We start from the raw sequence: 12,649 nt of genomic DNA on the forward strand, positions 1-12,649 counted from the left end.
CTGTGGAGGCAGCTCAGTGGCAAGAGAGAGGCGGGACTGCAGCCGGGCTGGCTTTCCCGGTCCTGGGAGCGTAGCAGGATGCCTCGTATCTCCCAAGTGATGCAAGACACTGCTCAAAAGAGCCCCAAATCCATCTTAAGTAATAAAGCTGGTATTACCAGGGAACGCTTTGGTGTGGACTCTGTGCCTTTAAATAGTTTCTCTGCCATGCCAAATGGCTTTGAAATTTGTTCTTATTCTGCAGTTAAAAATACCTTCAGCTTCTCCCTGCCTGAGGCAGGACTGACAATAAATAATTTTAAAAAAAGCACTTCTCTGCAGCTGGTGCAGTAATAACGTCTTCCTCACAGAAAGGACAAAAGGGAAAGAGCGCGGCAGGAACGTCCAGGCATCAGACTGACTTAGCTGGAGGAAGGGTCAAGTCTAAAGGCCAGGATCAAGAGTTGTCCCTGTGGCTAATATTTGCTGCCGCAGTTCTGCGTAAGTGTGGCACAGCTGCAAACCGGCCTGGCACACACAGGGGCATCGCTGCTGCTGCTGCTGCTGCTGGGGATGGTTTTCAGAAGCAGAAGCAGGATGGCTGCAAAAGCGCTGCCTCTTCCCTCCACTTACAAGTAAGAATTAAAGCAGTGGCTCCTGACGCCCCTGCGCCGGGGCAGAGGGGAAGGGAGGTCTCAAACTTGCTGGTGACTGCTGCTGCGCCTCGCCAGCTGAGGCAGCGTTTCCCTGCCTTTACCTTGCAGCCAGAAGAATCTGAGCGAATGCAAGGAGAGAGGTGGTGCTGTCACTGCAGGGAGCAGCAGTGGCAACTCGAGCAGCAGGATTTTGGGCAGGTTGGAGACGCTGCTCTGGTTTATTTGTGGGGGCGTCAGGATGGGTACTTTGTACTGGGGCACAAAGGATGGGGGCAACAAGCACTGGGCTACCAGTGGGGCTTATGCTGGGGGTTGCCTTTGTGTGTCCAAAGGTGCTATAAAATGAAGGTGAGAGGCAGCAGTATCTGTTGCACGCTGTTTATTTTTCATGTGGAGCTTGGCTGTTAAATAGGACTGAATTGAAGCAACACTTGTGAAAAATAAAACCCAACCATGACTCAGAAGTGCAAAATTGCCCTCCGCATGTCCAGAGACAATGAGGTGCTGGTTTGCTGGACACAGCACGTGCATGTCTGTGTCTGTACCAGCAGGGCAAAGGCTTCAGCTTAACGATATCCTAAATGCAAAAGGACGTCTGGTACAGTATATGGCTTAGTTGCTGGGTAGCCACCTCTGACTCTGAGAAACAGCTTCTGTTAAGAAGAGGTCACTGGTGAGTTTTTCTCCAGTTCCTATTTACAAGTCGTGGTGCTGTCGTCCACTCAAACCACTGAGCAAGGGCTGCTGAACAGTAAGTGCTGTGAAATTAAAAAAAAAAAAAAAACAAAAAAAAAACCCAAAAACCCACAACAGGAACAACAAAAACCTGCCCACCTCCATCGCATTTGGACGTGGCTCATTGTATAAACAGCACCAGTAGAGAGCAGACAGTTTCCATGGTGGAGGAGTGGTTTGTGATGGGAAGACTTAAGACTTGCAAAGGATCAGAAAAACTAACAAGTGCATCCCAGTTATGAAATTACAGCAGCAAGTTGCCTAGGGCTGAGAAAGGTCTCAGTTGCACCGTGGGCGCACAGCTGGCGGCAGCTGAACTAGCTGTGGCTCTCCCCTTGCACTTCCCAGTGAAAGCGGTAGCTCACCCTATTCCCTGATCATCTCTTTTTGCAGCTCTGTGAACAAGGACCTAGCCTGACTCCAGAGGACAAAGCACACCAGGAGATATGTACTCAGTCTTGCGGTAGTCAGGGAAGTGTCTGGCAAAGTGTTCCCAAAATAAATCCAGTTACGCAGTGGTGGTGGTGGGGATGAAAGCTGTAGGGAATGAACAGAGTGTGGGGCTTGCCTGGTGCCTGGTACAAGGCTCTGTAATTTACCTGCCTGGAAAAGTAGCAGGAAGGGAAGGAGTGAAAGGAATTTACCTATTAGGCCACTGAGGAGGTACGGGTGGTAGCCTGGGGGGAACTGCTGCCAGCAGGTGCTACCCCACCCCATCTGTTCAAGCACTCAGGCATCTCGTTCCTTCACAGATATTTATTCCAAGAGCCACTCGGAGCCCTCCCTCTCCCAGTGTTTCCTGTGCTGCCTGTGCAGGGAACCAGCCAAGTGCTGACTGGTGCAGCCCACAGCAGGCGGTGTGTCCTGGAGGGTTTGTGACCCCAGGGAGCAGTGGCACAGTGTCGATTTTGCTGCTGTGACCCCCTGCCCAGGCTGCCTGGGCTCTGTGCCCGGCAGGCTGCTGGTGGGACAGGCAGGTGGCAGCACCCATTACTTTGCTGGCCTGGCGCACCAAAGCTGGTGCTGGGCTGGAGAGCCTTGAACACACCTGTGCACTGAGGCAGGCTTTGCCAGGCAAGCCTGGGAGCAAAATCACATCGTTGCTTTGCAGCCCTACCGCAGTGATGTGGGCTGGGTGTTTCCTGTGTCTCTGAGCTGTGAAGCAGGGCAGCCTTGGGGGCGGGGGATCCCCCATGCTCAGAAATCCTGCGAGTCTGCAGCCACCTCAGCAGGTGCCAGCTGCGGGCCTGGAGGGTGGAGCCGGACGTCAGGCAGGTCTGCCTCTGCCAAGCTGGGAGGAGATCAGCTAGTGCATCGAGGGGAGGGGAGAGCTTCACTCGTGCTAGCCCTGCTGTGGTTCAGCTTGGGGCTGTACAGGTGTTATGGGCAGAGAAAGAAAATCCGCGTGCCTAATCCTGTTTAAAAGGTTTCCATTGTTCCAACTTTTTCTCCATGTTAGAGTAGAAGAATGGCCTCAGGACTGCTTGCAGGGGCAGGGTGTCGGTGAACATATCCCGTTTATAGAGTTTGATGAGAGATTGTTTAACCGCCTGAGTAGCACGTGAGGACAGCAGCACTGTTGTGCTCGTCATTTGGCGATACGTAGCACGTGAGCAGCAGGGTTTCCTAGGAGGCCTGATCCTGAGGCCTTGGGATCCCATGTGTTGTTTAGAATTTACCAGTAAAAATCAACATCTTCAAACTATCTATTTCCTACAACACCACATTCCAGCTAGGGCTGTCTTTTCATTTGCTGTCTTGCCTCCAAAGTGCAAAGCCAGGGAGCAAAACTTAAGTTATCAGGTAGCTGTTCAGGCACTAGGAACACGGGGAGCGATTTGATAAAGCAAATACAGCCTGACTCTTTACATACACCCCGTACAGAGGCTTGGTCAACAAGCAGCATTCAATAGCTTGAACATATGAAATGGATTTCCACCGACTCAGCTGGAGAGCTCTCCATTTCACTGGCGTGGTTTGGGGTCTGGGGTAGGCTTCATTCAGAAAGAAAAAAATTAAATTTTATTTCCCATTTCTGAATGTATTTGCTGCAGCAAGGCCATTCCTTCACGTGCCGGAAGAGCTCAAAGTTAGCAGGGTCCAGCACAACTGCATCTTCTCTGTCCATGGGCCGCAGCCATCGTGTGCCTGTGTGCTGGGCTGGATCGGGAGCCGGTAGGGCTCCTCCCGCCAGCCCTGCTCAGTGCAGAGCTCCCCGCCGGCCCAGCCTGGCCACAGCAGCCGTTAGCACAAAGGTGTCTGTTTTTCTGTCAGTCCCTGGTACCGTGTCTGGCAAGCACTGCTGGCCGGGCCTCCAGGCACCACGAGGGAGTGGGGATGGGATAAGCTCTTCCTGAGATCTCACCGTGCTCCAGTCCCTTTTCAGCGTCTTCTCCTAGAGCACGTTCCCTGCTGTCAGAGATACCCCAGATGTTCCTCATGCGTCTCCCCATCCAGCAGTTGAGTTCATAGCTTGTTCTTCTGTCTCATGGTTAAAAAAATATATCTTTATTTTACTTTTCATCCTCGTCTCCCTCGCTCATGCTGCTGAGGGAGGCAGAGGCAGCTTTCGGAGAAGAGGGAGGGGAGGCTTTATTGAAGACCCACGGTGGAGACGGAGAACGGGATGGAGAACGGCCTCGCGTAGGACTGCTGTTTGGGCTCTGCCGGGGAGAAAAAGCCTGGAGCATTCGCCCGCTTCGTTCCTGGAACATCTGCTTCTGCAAAAGCAAAGTGAAAAGATGCTCTTTGAGTAATGCACAGAGGGGAAGGTGCATCTGTGCGCAGCCAGACGCTGCGCTGCGCCTCTCGCCTGGGAGAGAGCAGGGAGACAGAATTCTGCTCTGAAGCATGGCCAGTTTGGTCCATGTTTAGCCTTTGCCTCTTCTATTGTGCTTGTAATAACCTGTTTTTACCATGACAAGGTTTTTTTCTTACGTAGGACACCTCTAGTACGAGAATGCTCTGTCTATTGTCCTAAGCCAGCTAGGGGGAACTCCCCTGGATTCTATTGTTGGTCACACTCGGTCTCAAAAAGTCAGTTTTCTGCCAGAACCCCCAGTGTGCTAGGAAGGACCACCCATCTCCTGCTGAGCTTCTTGGCTGGCCCAGCCTTTTCTTCACCTTCCCTTCTCAAGGCTGGCAGCCCGGTGCCTGCCAAATACTGGCAGCCACTTGCTCAGCTACCTGGAGCGGACACCACCCAAACCCTTAACCTGGGGCTGGGAATGCCAGAATTCAGGTGTCTCTGTTGAAAAGAGAAACATGTGCAGGCTCTGGGTTCTGCTTTGGGCTTTATTGTCATTTTTGCATTGCAAAACTGAGTAGAGGCCTGCCAGAGCTGGTAGGGGGGAAGACACCACCTTTTCAGTCAAGCAATCCGCTACACTATAGCAAATGCTGCTACTTGTTAGCACCTATGTGGCCTCGCGTTAGGCTGCCGGGCTGGATTACAGGCGATGTAGCACGTACTGCGCGGCTGCTGCAGGCTTTGTGTGGAAAATGCCAAATGCGAGTGCCTTGGTGCTCCTCCTGGGGATGGGGAAGGAGAAGTATCAACCTTGGCTGGAGTACTGGGAGTCAGATCGCAGGCGATGCTCGGCTGGAAGAGCCAGCTGGACAAAATTAAGTTGCTGTTCAGGTCTGAGAGCAAAATACTTCTGCAGCGTGTATTCTGGGTTTGCCCGCTTGGGCTGCTGCAGTCCACAGACTTTCTCAGTTGGAGTTTTCATTTTGGTCCTCCTCCCTTTCCCCCTGCAGCGACTCTGCTGTGCTGACCTTTCCCCCAGCGAAGGAGCCTGGAACTGCCTGTCTTGCTCTTCTTCCTCCTCTTTGAAACTCAATATTCCCTGCCAGCAGAGGGGCAAATGCTAGGTTTTTCCCATCAGGTTTCTAGTGTTTGCTAATCCCGGGGGTTAATGATAGAGCACAAATGCCAAGCTTAACTATTCCACTGTGAGCTCCCTCTCCCGATTTATATTTTTATCACGTGGCCCTTTATTAACTTAGGTCCAGAGCCTGGATGTCGCTGCAGTGCAGAACGACAGAACAGTTCCTGCCTGGAGCCGCACTCCGCCATGCTCTCACGCATAAACAGCCACAGCATAACTGACCCCTGCGCTACTGCTAGGTCCAAAGTAGTCAAGACTTCCTAAAAATCTCAATAGTTAGCAGATGGTGGGTGCTTGTCATAAATAGTGCCAGGAAGCATTTGGGTGGGGGAGGGTTTCTGCTGCTGAGAGCTGTGAGGATGTCACCAGGGCTGGCAAAGCCCCGGAGCCTGTTGAAATTCAGTGGTAGGAGCGCAAAATTTCTCTTTAGATTACAGAAATTGAGGTTTTGTTGGCTTGTTTCATCCTCTCACTGAAGATAACCCCCAACAAAAAAAAGGAAGTATCTTTTTCCTGGCCAAGCAAAACACTTTGACTCCCTCCTGCCCCTGGTGCCTTACCAGCCACTTCAGAAAGCTCCATGACTTTGCAGCAGTTCATGGTGTTGTGGTACCGGCACTGGGGGAGATTGAAGTGTCCCAGCTTGGCTGGTATCCCATGCGGCATGGGGTTCTTGGGCCACATGGGCCAGGGATGGAAAAAGAGAACCCCACCTTCCTGCTAAGGCCCTCTGCCAGGCTGTAGGGACACCTGCTTCCTGGGCCTGCTTCAGCAGAGAGTTTGTTGCTTGAACAAGCTGGTGCGCTCACACCTTCAGCAGGGTAAGTGCTCAGCCAGTCCGAATTGCCTCCTGAGTTAGTGCTTTAGCCACCAGGTTGCTGGATAGAACCACAACTGCTGCAGGAGGAGGTGGTGGTGTAATTCACCTGCCTTCAGAATGACTCTTCCCCTCCCACTGTGCTCTGGCAGGGTCAGTAAGTCAAGCCCTTTGCAGGGAAGGTCTTCCTAGTGTGGGGGGGCTGCTCCTTGGGCCCTTGGGTGCTGAAGAAGTAGAACAAGTGTTAATGGCTCCCTTGAAGTGCAGGAGGGTTAGCTAAGGCTGGGTGCACTCTGGACCTTTACCGGACATGGGAAAATAATTTCAAAGCCTTGGTTCAAGCAAGTTGAGGCACACCCAGTTGGTTTAGGGAGATAATACTTTGCTTTTGGCAAAGTTGCCCCTGGGCAAAACTGTTTTGCCTGTTTCTGAATTTTATTGCGTATATGTTGACAATCCTTTGCTTTACAAAACGAGGGCCAGCTGGGCGTTACGGAGGACTGCTGCTTTTGAGCTGCTGATTATTTCAAGGCCGTGCTCAGGGTCAGTCTGCAGATGCATGGTATGGCCTAAACACCAGCCCTGGGTTCTAGTCACAACCTGTAAAATTCCTCTGGGCCCTGGCAGATGTCTGATGTGATGCAGCCATTTCCCGGTGTGGCTGTCCCCGACTGCCTCTGTGCACAGAGCAGAGGAAAATGAGCCCTTTGGCGGGATACCTTGTCTCCTCCAAGAGGGAGATTAGCATGGAAACCCTGCCCTGCGGGGCTTGCTTTCTCTCTGCTGACCTGAAGTGCAGCTGCCTGCTCATGCGTGTCCGAGAGAAGGTGGAATGAACCCTACCACCTCCTGCTTCTGTGGAGCAGTGGCTCTGCCATTAGTGCCTCTGCGCCAGGCTGCGTGGTGGTCCTCGCTCAAGCCAGGACAAAAGTTTCATGCCACATTAATTGTTGCTTCTGAACCCTCTGTGACTCTCTCGCAGGAAAAATACATACAGGGGATTGCACAGGTGGGCAAAATTGCCAATGAATTATAGGCATCTTGATGTTTCAAAACTGACATTTTGACCTTTTTCAGAAATGGATATTTTTTTCTGTGTTACGTGGCCCCTACTTTTAGAAAATTGATGCTAGCATAAAACGTATTATAATAATTATTTGTGAAATAATAATAGCATATTAATGGCATGCAAATTACTGATCTACAAATCTAGCATGCCCGTAACAATTCCTGTACTTTTAATGTCAACAGTAAAAGCAACATCTAACTAATAGTGATAAGGCAAATTAATGTTAATAACAGTTTTGACACTAATAGCAAGTTATCATTATTTTAAAAGTCCTTCCTGTTGCAAGGCTCAAACTGACTTTAAAAAAAGCCACACCACCTCTCAGCTTGCTGTCACTGACGCTTTTCCTACAACACTGCAAGGAGATTTCACTCCTGGACTTAGCAAAGGTCTCTGTGATTGCACCAAATTTCCTACTCTGTGGCTGGGACACTAACCCAGTAAACAGGAGGCCACCTCCACCCCACCAAAGACCTTTGCAGAGCAGCTTTTCTCTAATTGGATTTGGTTAAATGTTTTATCAGCAAAGGGTTTTTAAAAATGCCATCAGCGTGCAGTGTTGAGTGGGTAGAGCCAGGGAATGGGATCAACACTTTGAAGTTCCTTGCCTCTCTCTGCACAGCCAAACTCATCTTGCCTCCTGCAGGTTTCACATGCTCTGTTAGCACTAGTTTTATTTATTCAGCACCTCTGGCCACAGGACCATCCCACATGGGGAACGCTTGCCAAGCTCTATGGAGAACCGCTTACAGAGGAAGCACTCTTCATGTGGGTGTGGTCAACAAAGGTGAACCTGGGCTTTTCATCTGAAGAGCTTACCCTCTTCCCCTCCCCAAGGAGAAGGATGCTGTCAATGAATGAAATGCTAAATAACCTATTTGTTTATATGGCTGGGATCGGTGTTTTTCAGAGAGCACCTGCCTTTGCATGGGACAGATGTAGCTGTAAGATTATAAAGACGCAGTCTGTGTTCTGAAGCCTTCACAGCCTAGTCTTAGGCTTTTCTCAGCTGAGGGGTAATCACGATGGCGAGTCATGGCAGAGAAAGACGAGACCTCCAGTAATAGGCAGGTGCTATGTACTTTGGTGACACTGAGTTGTGACGCAGCTGTGATGTAGGCTACTTAATTCACCAGGGGTATATGAATCTTCCTGAGGGTTTGTTTATAAACAAAAACTCTGCTGAGATCCTTTCAACAGAAGGTACCTTTCATTCTGCGAATTGTTTAGGTATGATAAAAGTGACATGAGAGAACATCACGTGTGTGTTGGCTCTTTAAAAATATTCCAGTAGTATCTGCTTCATGCTAGTCCTAAACTGTTTTTTTCTTGCTTGCTGCCTCAATTGATGTTTTGCTTCAAACTGTAATTCATGAGCAGTTAAAGCTTTGCACAAGCCTCTTGCAAAAGGTTTGCTTTCAAGTGAGGAGGGAGCTGCCTGGGTGCCTGCAGGCCACGGTCTGAAAATGTACCTCTGAAGCATCCTGCTGTTCTGTGGGATTATTTGTCTAGCTCTTACTCTGCTCCCCTCAATTCACCACGCACTGGTTGCTGCTCTCCTCCGCGCTTGCTCACATTTCCTCAGACTGAGCAAAAGCTTCACTTGGAGCTTGCAACTAGAGCAGCGCATCGTAGATGATGCCTGTACTGCAGGGTCTGGCTGGAGCCTGGGCTTTCACCAGAACGCAGCTGCACAGAGAGCTTATTGGAAAAGGACTGACTCACAACAGGACAGGCTAAGAAAGTCTGTTCAAACAAATGGTAACTTTTACATTCAAAATAAGCTTTGCTGTTGTTTTCAAGTAGCAACGGGAAGTAGTACAAGAAAACAGTTTCTCAAGGTTTGGCAAGCTATCAGAATTGAAAGGTGGGGGCTGGGACTCTTCTGGGGCTCTGAAGCGTCACCAACTTACCACTCACTCAGTGCATGAATTTGGTTTGAGCAGGTAAGGCCATGGGGTTTCTCCCCAGTAGGATGCTGTTGCAGACTCTCAACTGCCTTTCCAAGGCACCTGGGGACCTTTGGCAAATGGGGTCTGTGGCACCAGCGTGTACTGAGGAAAGTTTCAAAAGTGCTTCAGGTCCCCCTGAGCCTTCCCTGTATTCGGTTAGATGAGCCTGGCTGCCTGACATGTAAAATAATTTCTTGGAATTTTGAATCTGTAGTTTTTAAAGTTAGAAAACTGTCATCTTCTGCTGAGTACAAAGTATGAAAAGAACTATTGAAAAACTTTTCAGTGTCTGTTTCCCTCGCCACCTGCAGTGTACAGTTTATCTGTGTGGTCCCATTGATCTCTAATGGGGAGAATAGACTGTATTAGCCTGTTTGCTCGTATGTTGCTGTTATGCAGCTCTACTGAATGCTGTATCACATTCAGCATCGCACCTTCACAAAAGACGGAAATTATCCCAAAGAAGCAACAGCCAGAAGTGGCAAATCCTCCCGCTGCAGTATTGGCATGCGTTACTGGATTCAGCAGGCAGGTTTGGTGTTATCCTACGGTGCTGGCTTTCAAAACAAAGACTGCAGCAAAAGAATCTGCTCTTGATCTGCATTACAGAGGATAAATAAAACCCACTCAGACTTCCTGGGATGGCAGAATACCTACCCAGGCTCCATCGGGTCCAAACAGCTCTAAAAAGTTGCCAATAAATTCCCTGGACTTTTCTTCCCATTTCTGAATGAGGTCATGGCTCTTCTCTTCCACCTTGTAAACAAATTCTTTTGATTTTTCCTCCACATTCTTGACTTTTTCTTTCATTTTGTCCACTTGGTTTTGAAAGCGGTATTTCTTCTCCTGTTTTAAAAGCGTGGACAAAGATTAATATAGAGAGACTTGGAAATAATTAGCCACTGACAGTTGAGAGGAAGAAAAAAATTGCATTAATGTATCCTAATACATATGGCCTTGGTTAACTATTCCCACATTATTTTTATAAATGCAGATTTAACATTTGTGGAATGAAGTGCAGAAGGTACATATTGAAAAGACCATCTTGTGCAATTAGCGTGTTAAATGCACTACACGAATCTCTCCATATTTTCAAACTGAATGCATCTTCAAAAATTATACGAATCTTGTGAAGGATACAAGTGAGAAATTAACAGCTCAAACTTAAGCAAAAGGCAAATCTCCCTGGCTTTCCTAGCAAACCCAGCCTACTGCTGACTTGCCAGCCTGGATGATAACTTGGACCAAAATCTCTCCTTCGTCAGATTTCTGCAGAGGAGAAGGAAAACTCTCTTCACCTCCAAGCCTGGCTAATACAGGAGCTTCTGACTGCAGCAGAAAGATGTGCACAGGCCAGCAGCTTGTGGCCAGCAGACTTGATAGAAAAAAGAGCAAACTCCTAATTGCTAAGGTACACAGTAAGACAGGGACAGAGGAGATAATGTTAGGGGGCTAACGTCGGGCCAAGCTTCTAAAATACTTCCAGGTTAGAGGGCTTTTGTCCTGAAACACTTCTGTGCTCCTCAAATGTACAGAGCACAGAGCAAACTAACGCTGTGCCCTTGAAGGTGTACCAGTCTCTGCATAAGTACAGATCGCTATAGGCTTTTAATTTCCTGTGAACTTCATTTAATGGGCACTTGAATTTACTTGTAAAATGAATACTGTTTAGTGCTGAGGTGGGGTTTATTCTAGCTCATGAATCACTAAAAGAACTGTCCTTCCAGGCCACAAGGCCAAACTAAATCCTCAAGGTCCAAAGAAACTGAACTCGCTTTGCACCTAATAGGTGACCAGGCCTTTCTTTAATGAGGAAACTAGCACTTTTCTGTCTTAGCAAAATCCTGGGTGTTTTTATTTTGAAACGCAACAAGCCTCTGGTGCAAATGAGTATTTCTGCAATTAAAATTACTGTAAGCTAAATAACCAAATGCCAGGAGGGACTTCAGGATACATCAGTGTCTGAGACTCGGGAAAGCATACCTTATGCAACAGTATCTTAACCTCAGAGCCACTAGAGGATAAATTTGTCAACCCCAAAGGCGTTCAGCATGCCTTAACTTAGTGGCTATTTGCAATAATGATCCATCTGCGTGGAGTACTTAAAAACATGATTTTTTTAGAGGTGTAAAAGACTAAAGCACAGTGAAATAAATATTTATGCCCTGTGATCTGTGATTTATCTGCCAGACTTCAAAATAAGAAACAAGTAAACAAAACCCTCATGAAATGACACAATTCAGTCCTTCACAAGGGGGTTTCCCAGCATCAGGGCAGGAGGGGGAAGTCCTCCTCTGAGCCAGTCCAATCACAGGAAAGATTTCGGTAATGTGGGTTATCTTGAGGCCTTAAGACTTGAAACAGAAAATGAAGGAAAGTAAACTTTCATTTCTGTTGAGTGTTTACTTCTCACTGGAGGACAAGGTGCAGTTCTGTATGTGGAAGCTGAATAATTTGAGCTATCCTTTCAAATGGTGCTCTTGCCCTATCTATTGCAGCTTCTGGTCAGCATCATTTATGTACCAGCTTCCTAACACATTTCATTGTCTTTTTAAAAACCATTTTAGCTTCCTCTAGTAATCTCCAATGCTCAGCAGCTGGGTTTTTTTTTGTTTGTTTTTATCCTGTCACACTGTAGAGCAAGGTTGGGTATCAAAATCTTTGCTCTCTCTGCTGCCTTCTCACAATGGGAATAAGGAAAGAAATCATGCCTTGGGTGAGTGGCTGAGAAGCCTGCGGTGGAGGGGTGGGCTCCTTCCTAATGTGTCATTAAGTCACCTACAGCTCAAGGAGGAAGGAGGAGCTGCAGCTTTGTCAGAAATGCGAAAGTATAAGATGGAAATGAAGCCGTTAATTAACAGGAGCAATTAAAACTACCCTCAGCTTACCTGTTTCTTGTAAATTAAGTCCTTCCCACCTATTCTAAAAGCAGCAGGAAGAAGATAACCTTTCTTAACCTTTACTCTACATTTGGGATCCTAGGAGGGAGTGTTTTGAAAGCAAATGCAGATCGATGTACTTACATTTATAAAACTAACATTCAGCTCTTTGGCGGTGTATCCTCGTTGGAGGTTGCGCCGGGCGTACACGTCATAGTCCCGGACAATCCTTGTGATGATATCCGATGTTGAGATACCTTCGGTTCTCTGCGTTGGTACAAACATTCCTGAGCAAAGTAGGAAAAGAAAGCCTGCTGAGAAAGCAGGGCAGGACCAGGCACTGTGGCAGGTAGCTGAGGATGAACACAAAAACGCCTGACCAAAGGTAAAAGACTTGCAATTCTGCCTGTCTTATTCCTAGTTCTTTCCTGTTGTTCCTGTGGGAGCTTTGGGAAAGTATTAGGTTGCTACACCGTTCATTCTTCCTCAAGTCTTCAAAAGGCTAAAATTTGTCCTCTTCACAGTGTTAGCTGTGATGTGGAATTTATTAGACTGGCAGGGGCTCCCGAGGCAGGAAGGCTAAACCTCACTGCTGTGACAATTCACTGAGCAGTTCTTTCTATAAGTGTAGCCCTTATTTAATGTTATATGAAGGAGCGCAGGGGGTTGGCT

General features: G+C 48.1%; 1 protein-coding gene across 2 annotated transcripts in view; it reads right to left on the reverse strand.

The window, feature by feature from the left end:
* Positions 1-1,004: 1,004 nt before the first annotated feature.
* The window catches only part of PCYT1B (phosphate cytidylyltransferase 1B, choline), a 45,133-nt gene continuing 33,488 nt past the window's right edge, over positions 1,005-12,649 (reverse strand). For both annotated transcript variants that reach the window (XM_075097425.1, XM_075097436.1), the window contains exons 6-8: positions 12,122-12,264; positions 9,756-9,944; positions 1,005-4,090 (exon numbers count right to left, since the gene is read on the reverse strand). In XM_075097425.1, coding sequence (XP_074953526.1) covers positions 3,884-4,090; positions 9,756-9,944; positions 12,122-12,264 — 539 coding nt within the window. In that variant the 3' untranslated portion in view covers positions 1,005-3,883. The remainder of the gene's footprint in view (positions 4,091-9,755; positions 9,945-12,121; positions 12,265-12,649) is intronic.

Source organism: Phalacrocorax aristotelis, chromosome 1 (assembly GCF_949628215.1).
Source record: "Phalacrocorax aristotelis chromosome 1, bGulAri2.1, whole genome shotgun sequence".
NCBI lineage: Eukaryota > Metazoa > Chordata > Aves > Suliformes > Phalacrocoracidae > Phalacrocorax > Phalacrocorax aristotelis.